A 20,649-nucleotide genomic window follows, 5' to 3' on the forward strand; every position below is an offset into this window, starting at 1 on the left:
TATTAAGTTGTCTGGTGGCCCCACTGCATGTCCTACAGGCAGAGGTTTTAGCCAGGCTGAGCTATCACACACCCCAGAGGCCACATTCCAGCAGCCAAGAAGCATGCAGCCCAGGCTCTGCACGACGCAGAAGTGTTGGGACACAGCTGTGGCATCCCTGGCAGCTGAGCCCTTCATTCAGCAAGGCCAAAAATCACCCCACTCCCTCTCTTGCACGCACTTGCACTGATCAGCACTGTGTTTTCCTACGCAGACATGGCTCCCGCTAGCTCCCTTCAAGGTGGGGTGCAGACGGAGGCCGTATGACACATGGGAGCCAGTCTTCCCCTACATCCTGCCTGAATTACCCCACTGGGGCGGCAGGTTCCCGCATACCAGAAAATTTGTTGAAATGTGGCATTCAGTGCAGCTCAGCGAGCAGCCACAATCCATTCCTGCTCTCTGCTCAGTGCTGGGCACCAATACAGCATCTGCAGACACCGCTGTCGGAGATTCTGTATCATCTTTTGGAATATTGATTAAAAACAATTTAAATAATGTTGGCACAAGTCTTAGTCCTATGAGAACACTGCTGGATCCAGATCCATTAGTAACCATAATTTAGGATCTACCAGAGAGCCAGTTTGTCATTTACCTTCATGCACAATTAATGCAATATTGCATTGAAACTGGAACGTCCATGTCTAGACTTTACTGGTGTTTGAAAAACCTGGAGGACAACGTCTGCAGATGGGAACTTCAGCATAAATCAGAACCTGGTCTCAAGGCAAGACCTCTTTTCAGTACTTTTACTGCTCTACCACAAAGGTAATGTGATGTAAGCAGGGTGAGTGGCCATATCAGGTCTGCTAACAGTCACAATGGTCTGTGCTGTGGTTAAATGAAGGCTAACTAACAGAGGGGAAAGTTCAACGCTTCTAACATTTTCCCACAAACAATCGTTTTCCTCCAGGCTACTCTTTGGTATCTTGGTCTGACCTAAGAAATGCTGAAAGCTTGAACAATACTGATGTAAGCCCTACCAGGGACATTCAAGATGTGAAGTGTGTTGCCTGTGTCTGTGGGCAGGGTGAGCAAGGCAGTGGAGACTGTGGGGCTGTGGGGGCACGTACAAGCAGGGGGACACGCACAGGGGTGGCAGGAGCCTGCGGACGGTGTAAGAGAAGTGCAGGAAGAGGAATGTGCACCTTCCTTGCCTGTCTTATGCTTACAGCGTAATTAGGACCACATAAATGCCAGTGCTGTTAACAACCACAGTGATGACTGTTGTATCAGAAAAATCCCCCTACCGCCTGCCTCCCAGGTGTTTGCACTTACATATCACTTCCCATTAAAATGGCCTGCAGCAAGTGTTGGGGGTGTCAGAGCTGGGTGATGGAATTGAATTAGTTTGAATAACTGAATAAGTTTTAGATCTTGGATTGACAGCTTGTTCATATACATTTTAAATGCCCAGCAGCGGCTGCATAATTTGCATTACCCAGACACGGCTGTTCACAGCGGTACAGCAGGGCTGTACAGGGCTGCTACTTGCTTTTCACCTTGCTGCCTTCAAGATCCCTTCCTTATGGGGTGCTCTGAAAGATACAGACTCAAATGGTGTAACTCTAAATAATGAGTATATACATTTCTTTCTCTTTCTCTCTTTCTCTCATTTTTTTATGATTTATTTTATTTATTTATTTATTTATTATTTTTAGAGAATTGAGGCCTGTGAAGTTTCTCAGGTACAGGTGGCTTCAGGTCGCCTGGGAAGTGTCTCTGCTGTGCCTTGCAGAAAATGGCCTATATTCTGGCTTATTCTGATTGCCTTGTTCTGGACAGAACAGGCACAATAGCAAGGAGGGGAGAGTTTCATAAAGCCCCTTTGTGTATCTCACTCTGAAGTCTGGTATCAGTAGATGAAATGAAGACCAAGCAAGAAGATTTTGAAGAAACATTTAATAATTTATGATGTACTTGGCACTTGCACAGCACCTTTCATCCCTGGTTCTTAAAAGACTTCAGAGAAGTCAATAAGTGATACAAACATAATAATGTCTTATTATAATAAGGCCATTTTGCATGTCCATAAACAGGAAGAAAATGCATTCCTAGCAAGATGAATTGTTTTATCTATAAACAAAAAAGGGATTCTGTAAGAAAAAATGGTACATAAAAGCAGAAATCTTTGCTTCCATCTCTTCCTGGTAAACTTTTTGAGCAAATTCATAGCTTTAGGCACAAGAATTATTTCATACTTTACCAAAAATAACTTCTTGATTGGCATTCATTATCCAATGGTGCTTGTAAGGCTTCCTACAGATGGTGGATGCTTGCCCTCCTCCTTGGTAGCCTGCCAGCAGAAAGTAGTGATGTGAAACCTCTGTCTCTGCGATTAGGGTTATCTGCAAATATTTTCTTTTATATGTTACCAATAAATAAGATATTGTCTGTAAAGTCTTTCTCCCCCAAATGCAAAACAGGTAATGGACAGACATGAAAATCAGAGAGCCACTGTAAACTCATTGTCCCCTGGAGTCTTCGTTTATTTTAAAGATTGCATTAGTTCTCTATGTCATCTGAAGTATGTATGGGCAAGTATTTCAGGTTTTGAACCCACAATTTCCACCAGGTTTTTCAACTTTACAGACAGGAGTTTAGGCTTTAATAAGATGTAAAGCAATGCAAAGGAAGGAAGGCTGAGGCTCAGTGCATGTTACCACCCTGCATCATGCACTGCCCAGAGCAACTGGTCTCATTCACTTGGTGCTGCTGTATCCTATAAAAATGTCCTTTGACTGATGGCAAGTTCAACAGCAGTTCATCAAGTGTCAATGTGGTGAATGTAGCTATGGAGGTGATTTCAGAAAAGGTCTAAAAATTTCCAAATGGCCTTCAGTGAGATTTTGAGACTGTTTTACTGTAATCCTTTACCCTAAGTGGAGGGTAATAAGAACACCTGACTGTGGCTTGTGCATACTTCTACCACACACAGAATTAAATGAAAATGCAGAAGTTAAATGGAAGTATTCAGAATGACAATTCCTTAATGCACAAAGGTCTTCGAGTGAGAATGCTACATGCAGTACTTGCCATTAAAAACACTGTTATTCGTCAGTGCTTACCACACAGTGGCATCTGAGATGTTATTCTGATAAGCTATTCTAAACAGACGGATTAACTGTGGTCTCTTCAAAAATGCAAGGTTTTTAATTGCAGTAATATTACCTGCATTAATGGACATGGTAGGATGTGGGTGAATATTTACTTGTACATAAGGCTGCCCAACATTTTCCACTGCAAGAGGCTGTTTGCTACTGTTCGTAGTATCACCAGGATTTGTCCAGCAGGAACGCAGCGGCCTCAGCTAGGTGGGTGCTTCAAAGCAATGCTGCCACGTACCAAAAGCAATAGTTTGTGCAGCCATGATGAGGTGGCTTCTCTGTGCCCCATCTGAACACCTCTAATTCCTTCTCACTTTGAAGTTTCAGACATGCTTTGCAATAGTGCAAGCTTTTGAAAAGTAGTGAGGGATTAGGGTGGTGTTAGCCCAGTGAAAATCCTTTTCACTCTGAAACACACACTTTAGGAGGTATGTAAATATATGGCCTGAGGAAGTTTGTTAGCATCTGACAACAAATCTTCTTGATGATCTCATATGCAGACAGAAAAGCTAACTGTATTTTACCATGTAGCTTTGCATTTCACTTTGCTTTCCTGGAAGTTTTCCTCTCTCTTCCTTTATGTATTATTTGGATCATTTTTTGCTTCAGTTACAGAAGCCCTCTTTTATTTTTCTATTAAACATAGGGTATTAAAAAAATATGTATAAATATACAAATTCCTGATGGGAGGGATCCAGGCTCTTCTCAGTGGTATGCAGGGACAGGACAAGTGGCAATGGGCACACACTGAAATACAGGAACCCTTTTATTGCTGTGGAGGTGATCTAATGCTGGAACAGATTGCCAAGACAAGCTGTGGTGTCTCCATCTGTGGAGATACTTGAAACCCAAGTGGACATGCTCCTGGGCAGCCTCCTCTATCTGACACTGCTTGAGCAGGGGGATTGGATGAGATTGGCCTCTGGAGATGCCTGCCAGCCTCAGTTGTTCTATGAACCTGTGAATACATCTGGATTCTGTAACATGCACAAATATACATTAAAAAATGATGACTTCATGATATGGTCCAGGGACCTGGGCTTATCTCTACCAGCTCACACTGCTGCCTAGCAGAGCTTGCCCAGCCTGTATGGTGGTGTTACAACCCTCCAGTGCTTCCTCTCTGGCACAGCCAGGGTCACAGTGGGGACCAAAAACATCCTGAGATGAGAGGAAGGAGGAAAAGGATGTGGTCCAGCTCCAAGTTGCTGGGACTGAAGATCTTCCAGGCCTCCTTGGCAGACCTGCCAGTCAGGGATAGCAGGGATAGCAGGAGGAGTCCACTGCCCCAGCACTGAGGCACAAAGCTCACCACCACACGGAGCAGCAAGGAGAGAAGGAAAAGAAAGGCACTGCTATGTGCATCATGCCAGTCATGCAGACAGCCGGCTGGCACTTCATCTGCAGGACCTTCCCAGCCCTCTCTAGCTGGGAACACAGAACAGCCCTGGGAAAGGGACAGCAGCTGAAATCGCTGTGCATGGTAGGTAGCCCTTTCATTCTGGCACTAACTTCCACTTAAAGTAAAAATAAACCCATACAAAACCTCCATAAATAAACAAAGAGAAAGGCTAAGTGAAGACCATCCAAGCTATTTGACAGCAGCAGTACAGCTGATGACTGATTAGAGAGGTAACTCACCAAAGCCCAATTATAATCCAGTGTTTAATTGCTCCTGGCCAGCACCAGCCCCCTGGGCAGGAGGCAGCTGGCTGCCTGCAGTCCTCATTCTCCGGAGAAGGGGAAAAAACTTTGCTGGCTTTGTGGGATTTTTGTCTTTGGCACAATTTGGAAACAAATCACTCATCATTTTTATTGCTGTAAATGTTACACTGTTTTTTCTTTTTCGTTTACGTGAGGCAACCTTTAATTAGCTGCACGAGTAAGACCACACCATCTCTGTTAAATTACTTAAATTCTAGCCTCATAAGGTTATTTCTTTTGTGGGAAGCAAGCAGTTTGATCAGCCCCATCTACTCCTACCGTCCTCATAGAAAAGGCTGCTGCTGCGCCCTGTTCCCCGACACTGCTTCCTTCTGTGGCTGTGACTTATACACTTCCTTTCTGTGGGAGAGGTGAGGTCTCTGAGACCCCCGGGCACCCTGCTGTGCCTTGCCCCAGCAGCAATGCTGCTCCTTGGGGAGGGAACCCCCTCCATGCACCTGCCACCCTCAGGCTGCAGCGCTGGGGCAGGTCCCTGCTGCCCCACACACAAGCAGCCCTTTGCTTTCCTGGTAAAGCCATGTGGAGCCAAAAAAGTTGCAAAGGGCTACTTTCTGCCAGATTTTCTAGAGCTAACAAACCTCAGTTTTGAAGGGATCAGGAGAGGAGGGGGAAAGAATTGTTGATCATCAGCTCTTGAAAAATAGCCTTCATAAATTACCCCTGCTACAAGCAAGTTGCTATACCAAGAAAGGAATAAAAGCAGTTTATTGTTGTATGCTATCAAGTTGAGTATTGTTTTTAATGTACATGAAAGACATGTAATATAAATGCAATATATTATATATTATATGTGATTTATGTAGATAAATGTATATGTATATTATAATATAAATTATGTGTATGTGTATATATATTGGTAAAGTTCAAGTTTCATGGTCAAACTGCTGTTGGATGGTTTCTGACAGCAGAAATCCCATGATGCTGGAGGCATCTCCTTTACCTGCCCATCCCTTGGCAGCTGGCTGTGCTGTGAGCGTCCAGGCAGTGCCAAGGGCAAGGCAGGAGCCACGGGGCACATGGGGGCTGGTGTGAGCTGGTGGTTTGGCTGGTGCCCAGCCCATCACCCACAGATGGAAACACACCTCCCCTGGCAAGGCAATGAGGTGCTCTGCAGATACCCCACCTTGGAGTGACCCACAGCTCTTGCCCCCCAGGGCAGAATGCTGTTTTTCTTCCCTGCTTTCATAACAGCAACTTGCCTTTTTGATTTTCTTTCACACTGTGGGAAGAGACATTTTTGTTCCTGGCTCCTTTGGCTTGAAACAGGAATACGCATGTGCCTGCCCTATTTGGAAATTCTTGACAAAAGAGAATACTTTTCCTTTCAGGCCCCCTTTTCCCCCCCCCTTTGTTTCTGCCACCTGAATCTACAGGCTCTGGAGCTGTGCCTTTCCTCAAACTTGCCGGTTAAACTGAGCAATTCAGAGGAGCACATATATAACAGCTATCTAGGACCTTGTGACTGTCCCTTGTCCCTGCTGGTGGTTTGCAGGCAGCCTGGGACAAAATGGCTTCAGTTCTTACTTTTCCTTCACATAAAATGGGTCAGCCAGCCTGTTCTCTGGCATCAGAGTAGTGCCAGTTGGGCAGGTAGCAAGATGAGAGGGAAAGGAGAGAGCAAAAGAGGATTTAAAAAGGAACAGCCTGACTCAAACCCTTTTTGAAATAGATGAACATTCCCTGCATTCTCCAAATAGTGTTGAAAGCACCTGTGGATGCCCACAGCCTTCCAGGACGGAAGGGAGTAAAAGCCACTTTTGTGCAACCACCGCAGAGGACTGTGAGCATCCTTGCCAGTGGCTGATCCTTGCACCCACAGCCATCCCCCTCCCTACAGCACTGAAGCCACAGGAGCAGCGGTGGTTCTCAGGCCTTCCCTGTCTCATGGGCTGAAGGTCCCACAGACGTGCCAAATCCTGTGGGTCATGACTGCAGTATTGGCAATGCGTAGAACTCAGGAAAGGCATTGCACTAGAGCACTGCCTGAGTGATCGGTGTTAATGGGGCAGCTTTTCATTTCCACTTTTAAAGCAATGAAGAAAGGCCACACACATCTTTATCTAGATTGGGAGGAGTTTATCCTTTTGCTTATATGATATAGTCACAGAATCCAAATATGATATATTGTTTTTTATTGCTTTTAGGCCAACTCTAATTATGAGTCAAGTCCTTCCCTGCATTGTAACACCCAGTAGCTTGATCTTCAGGTACACTTGTTTTTCTTACTTTCATTGACAAATTAAGATGAACAAAAAACCTACCAAGGTGCATTTATTCTACAAAATGACATGTTCATTTAAAAGCAAATATTCTGGAGACTACTTAGGTTTCTGCCAGTTAGCCTAATGCACTTCATATTCTGTGTTCCAGCATCACAAGAAGATCTTGTATCATCTGTGATAATGGGTGAGACTAGCTTCTGGATAGTCTAAATAAACTGTATGGTGAGCTGGTTACACGGGGAGACAGAACCAAAGCCCCAGCATCTCAGGCTGACTAACTCATGACTTCTCCATCTCAGAAAGTCCCTGCCTGAAAAGCAGGTTTCCCTGCATTGACTAATATTTAGTATGACTTACTCATATCAGTAAATGTGTTTGCCTGTATAGGGTTTTTAATCTCTAAATGCAGATGTACTGCAGTTAGGAGATACTTAAACACACAAGTTACACTAAAGGAGAGCTGATTGGATGTAGATGTGAATTATTTAAATCTTCAGTAACTGCAAATCCAGAATAAACAGTTTAGGACAGTAGGGAAGTGAGATGCATTTCTACTCAGAAAGTGTTTATATAACCATAGCACATCTCTGTGGGCTCGATTACCTGCTGATCTTAAAGATGAAATCTCATTTAAATGCTTTTTAGTCTTATTAGTATAACAGAGCCAGTACAGCAGAGGGTGAACAAAAACAGTGTTACAGGGTGCAATAGCCTAGCTGGTGTTTCTGACATGCCCCTGAGGAGAGATGGTGAGTACTGCACATCGTAACTGGTATGTCCACACAGAGTTAGTGGGACATGAGCAAGGACAGTAGAAGGAAATCCTGAGTCTGCAATTTACCTTCATTGGCACAGTACTGCTTTACGCCCATTCAGCTCTGTCGGGTAACTCCATGAGATTTCCTGGCTTGAAGGGTGGTTGTTCTCATGGAGGGAGCAATGCATATGGGTGTCTCCTCTGGGTTGGTTTGGAAGAAGATCGTTCTTAATGTGGTTAGCATGCTTTCTTCAGGAGCTGCCCTGCTCAGAAAAGTGGTGGTTTGGGCCCAGTTTTAACATGGAAGCTCACTGGGTGAAATCATGCTTAAAGTTAAGTGTTTCCCTGGGTCAGCAGCTGTGTTGCCAGAGAAATGCGCTCCAGCTCTTCCAGGATACACATCTGGATCCAAGGGCTGCTCTCTCCCTTACCCACTGATCACCCTGCTAAATTCAGCCGTTCCCCAAAGTTCACATCTCTGCACTGACAGTAAACACCAGCCCTTAATCCACCTGCTGCTTGGGCCATGCTGTGCTTGTAAAGGTGAGCTAACACCTCAGGACTTTCTTCTGTGATTTCCCCTCTGCTCCCCACCTGTCTGTCAGTTACCTGCAGCACAGAAATACTCCAGGAACCTTCCCCAGAAGCAGATCTGGACACATCACCATGCATGCTCCAGCTTGCCACTGTCGCAGGCTCTGCTTGAGGCACGAAGGACCATCCACGGCAACAAGGTGGTAACATCTAGCAGTTGGGATGGGAAGGCAGCACAAGGGATCGGTACATGAGGTGTGTGCTTCTGAGACACAGCCCAGTTGACTTGGGGAGGTTCACTGGCTGAGGCTGCCTGGGACAGCCAGTGCTGCTCTGTCACCTATGAATGATGCTCTGCTTAAACTAAATGCTATTATTTCTGAAATACTGGATAGCCCTATTTCCAAAACAGGTGAAGGGAGTCCTAAAACCCAGTTCCTATCCCCAGCCCTGTTCAAATCTTTTATCCAGTGGTAGTCTATTGCAAAGCAACTTCTTGTATCTTGCAAGAAATTAGGTGTGCCCTCACTGCTAGCTATGCTGAGGCTTGGGCCCTGTTGCTCTGGCTTTGTGGCCTTGTGTGTACTGTCACAGTACTTCTGCAGTTGGGCCAGCATGCTTTTTCAACTGGATATAGTGCTGGGCAGACCTGCATGGGTCTGGGTGCCCAGGTCACAGCTAGAGGATGAAGGATGTGTGAGCAGCACTGCACAGGGGTCATGTATTGTCTGCCTAAGGACTTCACCATATCGAGGTCCTGAGAACAGTCGGGGCTGGGGGAAAGGGTTTTATGCACCAGTATTTCTGCAGCCTTTTAACATGCATAGGAAGTGCACCTAATGCTATGTCACTATTATCTGTGAGAGCAGTACAATTAATGAAAGAGGCACACAGCTGGGTAAATTCAGACATGGTTATCTCTTGTTTGGATGAACAGCTGAGCTGTTCCAGTTAGAAAGTTTGTGTTTCTGGGGTCACACTGCTTGCACATAGGGAGGGGCAAAGTCCTTCTCTCAGGTGGGCAGATTGTTAGGCTTTAAGTAAAAGGAAGATCTGGACATGTTTCTGGTCTTTCTGTAACACGTGTCCAGATCTCTGATTAGCATTGCGGGCTATTGGTTTCTGCTTTACTCCCATCAATTTATGTTGTGTAGTGTAGGCTCCATACAGACAAGAAAACACACTGGGTCAGGCACAAGAACTGTCTGAAACCTGAAATTTAGCTCACAATTTTCAGTCATTGTTTTTTCCTTATTCTGAAACCATGGTGCTATAGATGAAAGGACTTGGTTTCAATCAAATTTTTTTTCTGCTTACAGAAGACATTTGATTATCAAAGAGAGAAATGTCCTTCAGGTTGTGGGTTGCTGTGGTGCGGGGTTGTTCTGTTCTTGTGGTACTGTCGAAAGGTAAAACTGGCCAGCAATACCATACACCACAGTTAAAAAAAAAAAAAAAAAAAAAAGGGTCAGGAGAAGCACATGCTAGCATACACAAGTCCTTGAACTTCCGCAAAGAGATATTACATTACATTTTGCAGTGTTTCCAAGGAAACCATTTTAGTGTAAAAGGAACTCTTTGTCTCCTCTTTGCAAAACTGTTTCAACCACCATATCTCATAAAAGGTTGCTTCACAGGCAATTTATGCAGCATTAAAAAAAGCTCAGTCTGCAGTTTGCTGCACCATCACAGGCAATACCTCCATCAGCAGCCTGAATACTTAACAGTGTATTTGTTGAGAATTGGCAAGATTATATCATAATTTTTAAAAGTCAGAGAAATAAAGGTCTTGTTTCCTTTATTTTTTTCCCTTTTTAAATTTTTTTTCTTTCTCTTTTTTCTTCCTCTCTTTTCTTTTCCAACATGGAGTCAATTTAAAAAAGACAAGGGCAGAAAGTGTTTTTGGAAGCACTTATCAGCTCCTTTTTAGTAGCATGTTGGCTGAGGCAAAGGTGCATTTTGGTTTTTTTCCCTTTGACCACAGAAGAGGCTGAAACAGGATTTCCGCAAGCATGGCTCTTACACCCTGGTGCTAGCTGTCACATGGCTGTGCCCACACGCTGGTGCCACCTGCCAGGCCAGATACAAAGGACTCATCAGCCTTGCATCATCTGTGCCCTTCACTCCCGTGGGCTGAGCCCTCCATCTGTGCAAGGTGCTTCCCCAAACCAGGGCAGTTTCTCAAGGGTGGCAGCTCTGCCCCACCTGGGTGGCAACCTGGCCCGGCAGCCTCACTGCCCTGGGGGGTACAGCCACCCCAGTCCTGGCTGCACGTGGCGGGTAAGTCCTCCATGGGGCTGAATACTAGGGCAGAGCTTGCAGGTCAGAGAAAGATCTGGGCTTCCAGCAAGCTCCTTGCCAGTTACCTTACGTTATTTATCATCTTCCTTTAAATCCAGCACTAGACATCTGCTGTTTCATCTTAAGGAGGATGAATGTGAGGGCATGCAGTGCCTGTACTGCTGCTGGCAGGTTGGCCTGTGCTTCCCCTGCACTTTGCTTAAAGAGCTGACCTAATGAGTTTTGTTCCCTTCTGTAGTCCCTGTCATTTATAGTTGTTATAATTTCCTGTCATAGCTACTTTTTTCCTCCCCTTCTTGTGATATTGCAGGGTTCAGTTATATGACTGTTGTGCTCTGACTGCAGCCTGCTAGATTCATCTTCGTCTTAATATATTATTTATGATGCTATTATTCCTTGCAGCGGACTGCCAGCCACACTCTGCATACAGTTGCTGGTCTTCCAAATGCATCATGGCCAGCAAAGGAAAACACTAATCTAATTGAATTAACAGTGGTGCTGTTAGCCTTAATAGAGTTTGTCATGAAACACTAAGCAGATGTGACAATGATCTTGGTTAGTCATATTTTTGTCCCTACTCCCAGACATGGCAACTGTTAGCCAGATCAGTGGGGAGGATAATTCTCCCTTGCTGATCAGTAATTGTGCTTACCTAGACATGTGGCAATTGCTTTGGACTGACGGTTGAAGTAAACTAAGGACTTGAATAGCAGAAAGTTTTATATTCTGATAATAAACTTGGCTAATTAAAACAAGATGCAGATGGCACTGCCACCTAGCAATTTTCACCTCACTTACTCTGACTCCAATTATAGCCTTTCCCTACTGACTTACACTGTTTAAATTACAAAGTCAGGGGAGAGATGACTATTTACCTGTTTCTATTCATACAAAGAAGTCTAACACATCATCGTTCTCCTACACAAGGCATGTGATGATGGTCTTAGTACTTACTCTGACAAGACAAGTATCTCCACTCTTTAAAAAAAGAGGGAAAAAGGTAAAAAAAGACTACTTAGAGACTCATTAGCAGACACACGCATCAGCAGGAAGCATATGAATATTACACACACAATGTGTTTCTCTAACACTTGTTGGTTGGAGCAGGTGCCATACTTCTGGGAAATTAACTTTAATTGGATAAATAGAAAACTGGCCTTAACTAAGGCAGTCCAACCCACTTTCTTAGCCTATTATTTTCTTTAGGCACTCTGAGACACTTGACATTGATCCCTTGGGTGACTTTTGCTTCTTCCCAAAGTAAAACATGTTTACAAGGAGAGGTTAGACAACTGGCCACCAAGAATGGGCTAGGCTTGCTTGATCCTGCCTCATTGCAGTGGGGTAGACAAGACTACCATTTGAGGTCCTCCACGTTGCTTTATACAAGCTCTATAAGCAAACTTTAAGGAGCAAGAATCCATGTCCAGCCCTGCGAGAGAGCACGGAGTAGTCCTGTTAACTCTGTGACACAAGAATGATCTGGAATTCCATCCCAGAAATTACTCTGGCTGTCAGCTCGACCACTGTGTTGTTTCCAGTTCTGGCACTTTATTCTGGCATGCCCTTTCATGCCGAATCAGCCCTGTGTATTGCCTTCCTGCTGGCAGTAAGGTGCAGTGAACTGCCCATGCTTTTCCTGATTGCCTACATTTCTTTCATGCGAGGAGCTTTCAGGTGCAAAATATTCTTTGCTGTAGGAGCTACAATGGGGCAGGATTTGCAGTTACCTTTGGAACTACACTCCTGTGTAATTTGTAAAGGTATGCTTATTGGAGGGAGAGGGGAGGAACAAGGTGGTGGACCAGGCTGTATTTATGGAGACCTGGTTTTTTGAGTCATTTGGCTGGGTTCCATGTTGTGTAAAAATATGTACGCAAATTATTGCTGATTGGAAAGCAACTTCCATGCCTCCTCGATGACATGCTAAATGAGGTCAACATGAGTACAATTAATATGATGAATAAGGTGACACTAACTTGACTGAAGTGCTCAAAGCACCCCTGCTTTCTCCTGGTATCTTCTTTGCCCTGTTCACCCCAGGGAGTTTCTGCAGAGTGGCAGAAGCAGTCCCTGCAGGGGACAGATCTCATGATTCAAATAGACAGTGGATAGCTCAGAGGTCTCCTCTGTCAAAAGCCACCATACTGGAGGCCAAGGGCATCGCCTCTTTTGAGGAGGGAACTGTGGGTGCTCAGTGGAGGGACCTTTGCTTGGTGGGGTGCTGATGTGGGTGCCTGCACTGTGCTTGTCTGGCCAGGGAGTCTGATGCACACTGTGTCCTTCAGCTCCTCTCCTGGTCGTATCTGCACAGCAGCATGGTAGGACAAGTCTGTTAAGAGACAATGTGCGTGCCAGTGCAGAGGTGCACGTTCGGGGAGGTGGTGTGAGGGAAAATTGCTTTAAGGAGCTTGGTTCACACCTTCCCTTGGGCAGCAGTGTGTGGCCACACAAGCAGAGCAGCTGCAGACCCCATATGGCTCATGGGTCTGGGCATCCTCCTTACCGCCCTTCCTCCTTCATGCCCGTACTTAAATGGACCGTCCTTTCACTGGCAGCAGAAGGAGCTCTGCAAAGGAGGCAGCCAGTGCTGCTACCAGAGGCATTCTCGCACCCTGTCCTCCAGGCAGCAGCCTACAGTTGTTCATAGAAGAATACTAATATTAATGTTAACATAGAGGTGTATTAATCTTTGAATAGCTTCCCTAAATGCTGCTTATATGAAGCATTTCAAACAAAGCTGGAAAAGGTCCAGCTGCAGGACAGGTCTTTAAGCACCTGCAGAACTTTCGCTTTCCCATTTGCTGCAACTCTAGGAGCACGCAAGTCAAGTGTAGCAGTGTGGAACACTGTGTAACCATGCAGCACCCCCGGTCCCTAGACTGGGGGACCCTTAGCATCACTCAGGAGACCCTGCCAGGAAGCTCGCACCCGATAACAAACCAGAGACATGTATGTGGGCAAGGCACTGAAAAATGATGTTTGCAATGCTCTGCTCTTGCAGATGTGCTGCTGCTATGCCAAGGCCACCACCTTCGGAGCCCTGCTGTCCTTCAGGGTGGAGACGGGGAGATGCAGCTGTAGAGAGGCCTGATGCTTTCCACCAAGGAAAGTGTGCCAAGGCTTTGTGACCTTTTTTAAAAAATCCATCATGTCTCACTCCTGGAGGAAAGCTAATACTTCACCACTTTAAGCAGAGCCTGAGTCAGGGCCATCCATGTTGTGAGATGGGGAAGCAGCACATATTGGTAAGGCTCTAGATTCAGAACAGGGTGCCCTGGCATGGCAGGAAAGCCTGAGTATGACCTGAGCAAGGGTAAATTACTGGACACCTCGTTTCTACAGGGTCATAGGGAACTCCTGTCACAAAACGAAATCACTAAGCCCAGTAACGAACATAACCAAGTGTTTACCTGTACTGTAATGGCTGTGTGTAGGTGATCCCCATCTACACAAAATCAATGTGGAGAATGCAGGTGTTTTTTAATGACTCCCCTGACTAGGAAGATCACATACTCTTCTGTTTTTTATCTGTTTACTACCATTTCCTTGCAGAATTAGTCTCAGGCAACATCCTCTAAATCAGGCCTATGAAACACAATAGATTTATGCCTGCTAAAAGAAAACACAGGCTCCTCTGTTATTAATATGTAAAGCCTGGAGATGAAGTCACATCTGTATGATGATCTATTTTGGTGGACCACGCATGCTTAAATCCCAGCCTTGATCTTTTAAACTATCAAGTCTGCCATAAATATTTGATGATGAACAAGCTCATAAAAAGAAAATGCAGAATATGAATAGAGGGAGAACAAATGTGTGATTCAATTTTTAATTGCCATCACCTTACTCTAAAGTCAAGTTCATCTTCTGTAAGAGACAGAAAGTAACAAATGTATTTCTCACCATAACCTGATCTAAATGATCAGCATCACATTTGTTTGTATTTTTTTTATGGAGAAGGATAAATCATCACAGGAACACAAGGACCAGGACACAAGAAATAAAGTAGAACAGTCTGGTTTATTACCATATGTAATCAAGAGCTTTTATTTCCCCTTTTCTCCTCCTTCTTTCTTTCTTATTCTTTCTTGCCTTTTTTTTTAATTTTTTTTTTCAACATACATTAAGTTGTGAATCAGATGTTAGGGGGATGTGGAAATGAAGGGAAACTGGTGACATCACAATACTTTACAACTTTACAACAAATGAGAGTCTGAATTTGTTGCATCTACCAGTGTATAGCAAGGGTGGAAAGCAAAGGCACACATAGGTTCATGAACCCCTCGAAACAGAGGGTGGAAGGGAACCAGGGGTGGGAAAGGACAAAAAACAGAAGACCCACCAAGTACAAAATGCATGTTTCAAAGTCAGCCCAGTAACTGATGCGGTGTACATCAAGAAGGCAGACTGCTGCAGGAGCTGTTGCCATAATGACTCATCTCTACATTTTGGGAGAATGCTTTGTGGGGTAATATCAAGGGGACCTGCACATTTAGCGCTCCAGGGGTTTGGAGCTTCGTAAAAGGGTTGTGAGTTGGTTGTTTTAAAAAAAGATGACCTTGCTACCTACTGTTTTCAAAGGGTTTTCTGTTTGTTTTTATTAAAACAACAACATTGCTTTGGATACAGATCTATCTACTCCAGTCTGCATAGTTCACTACGGGTGAACAAAACTGTTTCATAAAGAAGCCATGATGAAGTGAAAGAACATGCAAGCACCCTTGTTACACACTTTGGTCTAGACCATCCAGACTTTATATATACCATCTATAAGCTAATGGACTTAAAATCTGTCTTTTCAATCATTCAGAAACAAAACCAAAACCCTGAAAAACAAATGGAAGTATAAAATTTTAAAAAACAAATTGAAACAGAAACAACCACCTTACTCAAACATACTGTTCAGTAGATATATATATATATATATATATAAAAAGCTTAGAAGCGATCCCCATCATTTTTCTACAGTATGTTGACACAGTTATTGTAACAGATTAAAAACACATCTAAGTTTTTGCATAAACTGAAAGACTGGAAAGGAACTTACACACCTGCGCGCACACACACACACACACGCACACACCTGTGCGCGCACACACTCCCACGCTAGCTACATGCACAGTCACACAAAAGAAACAAAGGAAAAAAAATTACATTTTTCCCCAAAGAAGTATATGCAGCATCCTTCTGGAGCAGCAGGTAGCTACAGCAGGAGCCCGCCTGCCTGTCCTAGCTCCATGTGCCCTGCATGCTGCAGGACGTGTGACTGGGCTATCTGCAGGTCTTGGCCCCTCTCGCCAGTACTCATCCCCAGCCGGGGTACACACTAGTCCCGTGGACAAGGGTGTTGGTCACTTCGCTGCTGCCCAGTGAGAACAATCGCCATACTGATGTGTGGTAAAGGAGGAGCAGGAGGAGGGGAAAGGCAGAACCCCTAGCATGGTGCCTTGGGAGCATTGCTGCTTGTAGGTGGTTTTGAGAGAGGACTTGGCACAGCTATAAAGTCAAATTGAAGTGGAGGGTATGACGCTAGCCTAATTTCTTGAGGGACATGGGGTTATGACAATAACCACCACTTTCTTCTTTCAATGTCTTTACTTCAGTTCTTGAAGGGGCTTGGAGGAGGAAGGATCAATAAATATTTGCATTACTCAAAGGGGAAAAAGAAAAAGGTTTTACATACTACAGCTCACAAGTATACACAACTGAGGGTGTAAGGCACAAATTTACATGTGGAAGAAAACAGGCTATTCACAGATATATTCCCACGAAAAACCCGTGTGATAAGACCATAATTTATGCATGGTAACAGCCGGCATATTAACTAGCTCACACTGTTTGAGGATTTTGTTTGCCGTCTCACATGCAAGGTGAAATGAGATGGCACATCACAAGCTGGTGCCTTCACAGAAAGTATTAGCTACTGACAAAGCCATGTTGATAGCAATGGTGCACAAATGTGCGGCTTTTTAGAGTTTCTCTTGCAGTTGCTTTAGAAGTTATGAACTTGTGGTATTTGTTGCTGTCTTAGGTCATAGGCCCAGCAGCTAATTAGCTGAGAGACTTAAATAGATATCCCCTTTTTTTTCAGCTAATCAGGCAGTCCAGGCACAAAGTTCAGAATTCCAGCTCCAACTTACCTAACTCAGTGAATTTATTGGAAAAATAAAAGAGTTTTAATTACTCCAGTTAATGAGTTTCACGTTAAATATGTATAACTTTCAAGGTACTTCTCTGAAGAGCTGCTCACAGGATGATATGCAGAAGTCATTTCTTTAGGAAAAACGAAAGCTGAACAATAAATAAGAGGAGTTACTTGCGTTAGCAGTCACATGTTATTTATTAAAAGAGAAGGGTAGCAGAAATCTATGACATAGTTTGCCCAACATGGCATTTAACTGCTGTAACCAAATGGCTGTAACACTGATGGGCATCATTTCACAGTACTTGCACATAGTAAACTTCTGCCATTGTTAAGTCAGAGTTAGCTTTATCAGTGGATTCTTTTTTCCTTCTTTTTTTTTTTTTCTTTTTTAAATTTGTTCATTTTTGTAGTTATTTGTTTTGCTTTTCAGAGCACTCTTTCCCAGTTCAGGAATGCGTTGTGCATTTGGGGGTGGGGGGTGAAATGTCATAGTCATTTTTCACCTGTGTGCTTTTGGCTCAATGTTTGTGATCGAGGGTTAGTCTTTTGAGCAAAGAACTGGTGGGTTGTAGGGGCGAGTCCTGCAATTGCAAACCTTCAACCATGGGTCATATGGCTCGGGTTTAAAAAAAATATTCCACTTTTCCCAGAAAGCAGAAATCCAACACATTTTCAGCTTGCAACAACCATCTTCTCAGAGGAGCAAGTGATAACAGTTGTAGAACACTGGATTTCAAGCGCAACCTCTGCTTAATTGCCGTCCTCCACCCCCCTACCCCCACCCCCCAATTATGTACATGCATCATTGGGCTTCATGGATGCAGAGAGTGGAGCAAAGGAAGGTTTGGGAGGTACATCAGGCTTTAGCGAGGGCGTACGTTTCAACCCTGACCTCGTCAGTGAGTTGTAGGTGGTGAGACTCGGCTGCCGAGATACAGTCACAGCCTGCGCCTGAGCAGCATGGACTTGTATGGAGTCCACTCGCTGCGGGGCCGGTGGTGGGTTGTCACCCCGGCTGAAGCTCTGATTGCGGGAAAGGTGGGAAGAGTTAGAGGAGTTAGTGTTGTTTCTTTTGAGGGTCGACGTCTGGTGACTTCTTGTGAGAGAGTTTGTAGGGTAGCTTCTCTTGTAGTCCACGTTGTAAGCAGAAGAATGCATCTCCAGCCGCTTGCTCAGGCCACTCTGTGACAGCGAGGCGCTCGGGGGCCCAAGGGAAGCTTCCCGCTGGGGTACTTTTGGTGGCATGCTGTCAAGACTTTCCACCAGGTTAACTCCGTGGCTGGGGCTTTTGCTACTGAGATGGTCTTTGATAGTTTTGTACTCAAGGGTGGCATTCTGGTCCTCCACAGACATCTGAGCCCCATCGCTCATTTTTGGCTGGTCGACATATTCGTGCTGGTAGCCTTGCTGGGCTATGGGCAGGACCACAACACTGGGAATGTGGCTAGGAGAAGCCCTAAGCGGTAGGTCGGTTGGGATTACAGGCGAGGCCATCGGGGGTATATCCTTTGTGCAGGCATTGATAAGGTTCTGGTTTCTCTCCCATTCCCTGCTGCCACGGCTGGGCTTTCTCTTCTGTTGCAGGGTTGGGGTGGACTCAGGGGTTGGCAGAGCGGCCAGGTCCAGATGGTGCTGGTCAGCTTTGATTAGCATCTTGGCAGTGCTGCCTGGGGTAGCCAGCTTGCCGTTATGCATCAGAGGCGTGAGGATAGCTTCAGGCTTTGGCTCCTTGGACTGAGCATCCCCAAAGAGGCCACTGAGCTTGGTAACGCTGCTCATGGAACCACGTCGGGAGTGGGTCAGCTCCTTCTCCTTCCTCTGCGCAACAGCCACGTCTCTGCGGCGATGGTCACAGATGCAATACACTATGATTCCCGAAAAGACAGCCCCCATGACAAAAGCAAGAATAACAGCAATGGCCAACAGGGTGACCGGCACCAGCTGATCATGACCTTTCAGGTAACTTTCACGGATCACTCCTGCAATAAACAGCATACAGTGGTTAAACAAACTAAGGATGGGGAAAAACAACTAATCATTGACTACTTTGTTCAAAGGCACACCCTTTGAGGTAGATTTGTGTTTTGCAAGGTGATTTTTGATCAGCTTGCCCAAATTTGGAGACCTGCAAGCTGCATTTTGCACATGCAGCCTTGGGCTTTCAGTATAGCTTTCAGATCTGGAGTTGAAGGCTACAAAGTTCAGGAGGGGAGAAGGAATTTACTTGTAGGGCAAGTGCAACTGGTTTGAAATCTTGGCCCTGGGCAACTCACGCTGACTTCAGCATGTCAGAGCTATTATTTCTCCTCCTCTGACATACTGCTCATTCCTCCCCTCCCTCCATCCGATCTCTCCTCAGCTAATACCATCTTATTTTTACTATGGTAAACATTCTCATTGAAAAACTTTTAAAAGGAGACAGAAGCTCTGCAAATACCAGAGAAGTGCATCCCACATTGTTTAAGGCTTTTCTTTCTGCCCTTCATTCTTGTCAGGCTGGGGCTGCTCCTTGTTAAGCACTAAGAACAAAACCAGAACTGAAAAAACCCAAACTTTGTCATGTGTTTTAAAAGTCAGTGTCACACGCTTAAGCTTCAGGAGGATGCTTAAATAACTATGAAAAATAGAGCACAGTGCTGAAATCTGTTGAGCTTGGTAGATGACTGTCCTTGTTATTTTAATTTCAAAAGCTCTCTCTTGTTCTGAACACATTAATAGGTTGACCTTTGTGCTGAAGCCTGTGCCTTCTCATTTGAAAGCCCTGATTCTGAGGGCCTTATCCTGTAGTCCTGTGCTGCGGTGAGAGATCATTATCAAATCTTACTTGGCCCTCCATGTGCCTACTCTCAGAGAAAGCATCTTTGGCAGAGTGTACCTCCTCTATCTGAAGTCCCTAATATAGCATTAATCAATACCCTGAATTTCTGAAGAAAATAGTTTTTTTTTCTGACATAGCTGGGAACCAAGGCAGCAGCACAAATGAAACACAAGCACAGAGCCTCGAGTCTGCTTTTTTTTTGCATTTTTTATTTTGTTTGTAGTGCTTAACAAGGAGCAGCCACAGCCTGACAAGGACCTGAAGGAACATCTCTCCCCACCTCTTTGTCCGGAGAGTGTCCAAGTGCCAGGGCCAGGGCACTAAAAGCCCCACATGCTCTAAAGAAATGTAATCCTTGTCCTTATTACAGGAGAGACAGCAAGACAGAAAAAGTACCTCCAAGGTTCTCCTGAGACTCCGTGAATATACAAAACTTTCATGTTGTAAATCAACTCCTAGAGTAATGTTTTTTTCATGTGTTCGGTAGAGAAGGTATTAGTGACACAGAATCAGAACCAAATGCAAAATATCCTCAGTAAAGTATTTTAAAAGAGCATTGGAAAGTTGCTACTATCTCACAGAAACCTTTGATAAGTATTCTAGGTACATACAGTATTGCTTCTATAGCATATATTTTTCTGTCCCCATTTAATTGCAACTTCTAGGTGGACAACGGCTATTTGCTTACAAGATATGAGCATCATATTTAAAAGTTCTTTAAAACGTAAGTCCCTGAGACCGACGTCACAACTGGTTCCCACAGAAATTATTGTGCTGTGACAAATAGAGGATTATGACTTGATAAGGAGAATAAATAGCAAGAGCTCATGATCACTTAGGAAAGTAAGATCCAGCATTCATATAAATATCTTAATTGTAAAAAAAGTTAGGAGAAGGAAAGTAGATCTTGGAAAACAATATACGATTAGAAACAATCTTCAAATTGTTTCTCAGCGAATCCTCTTCTAAAGCCCAGCAGCTTTTTAAGATGCATTTTT

General features: G+C 44.5%; 1 protein-coding gene across 7 annotated transcripts in view; it reads right to left on the bottom strand.

The window, feature by feature from the left end:
- Positions 1–2,015: 2,015 nt before the first annotated feature.
- Positions 2,016–20,649, bottom strand: part of SEMA6A (semaphorin 6A) — a 126,447-nt gene continuing 107,813 nt past the window's right edge. For 6 of the 7 annotated variants that reach the window (XM_056324697.1, XM_056324703.1, XM_056324701.1 and 3 more), the window contains one exon: positions 14,690–18,812. In XM_056324697.1, coding sequence (XP_056180672.1) covers positions 17,623–18,812 — 1,190 coding nt within the window. In that variant the 3' untranslated portion in view covers positions 14,690–17,622. Of the gene's footprint in view, positions 2,336–14,689; positions 18,813–20,649 lie in introns of those variants that run through there. The other variant, XM_056324704.1, reaches the window with a different exon arrangement.

Source organism: Falco biarmicus, chromosome Z, assembly GCF_023638135.1.
Source record: "Falco biarmicus isolate bFalBia1 chromosome Z, bFalBia1.pri, whole genome shotgun sequence".
NCBI lineage: Eukaryota > Metazoa > Chordata > Aves > Falconiformes > Falconidae > Falco > Falco biarmicus.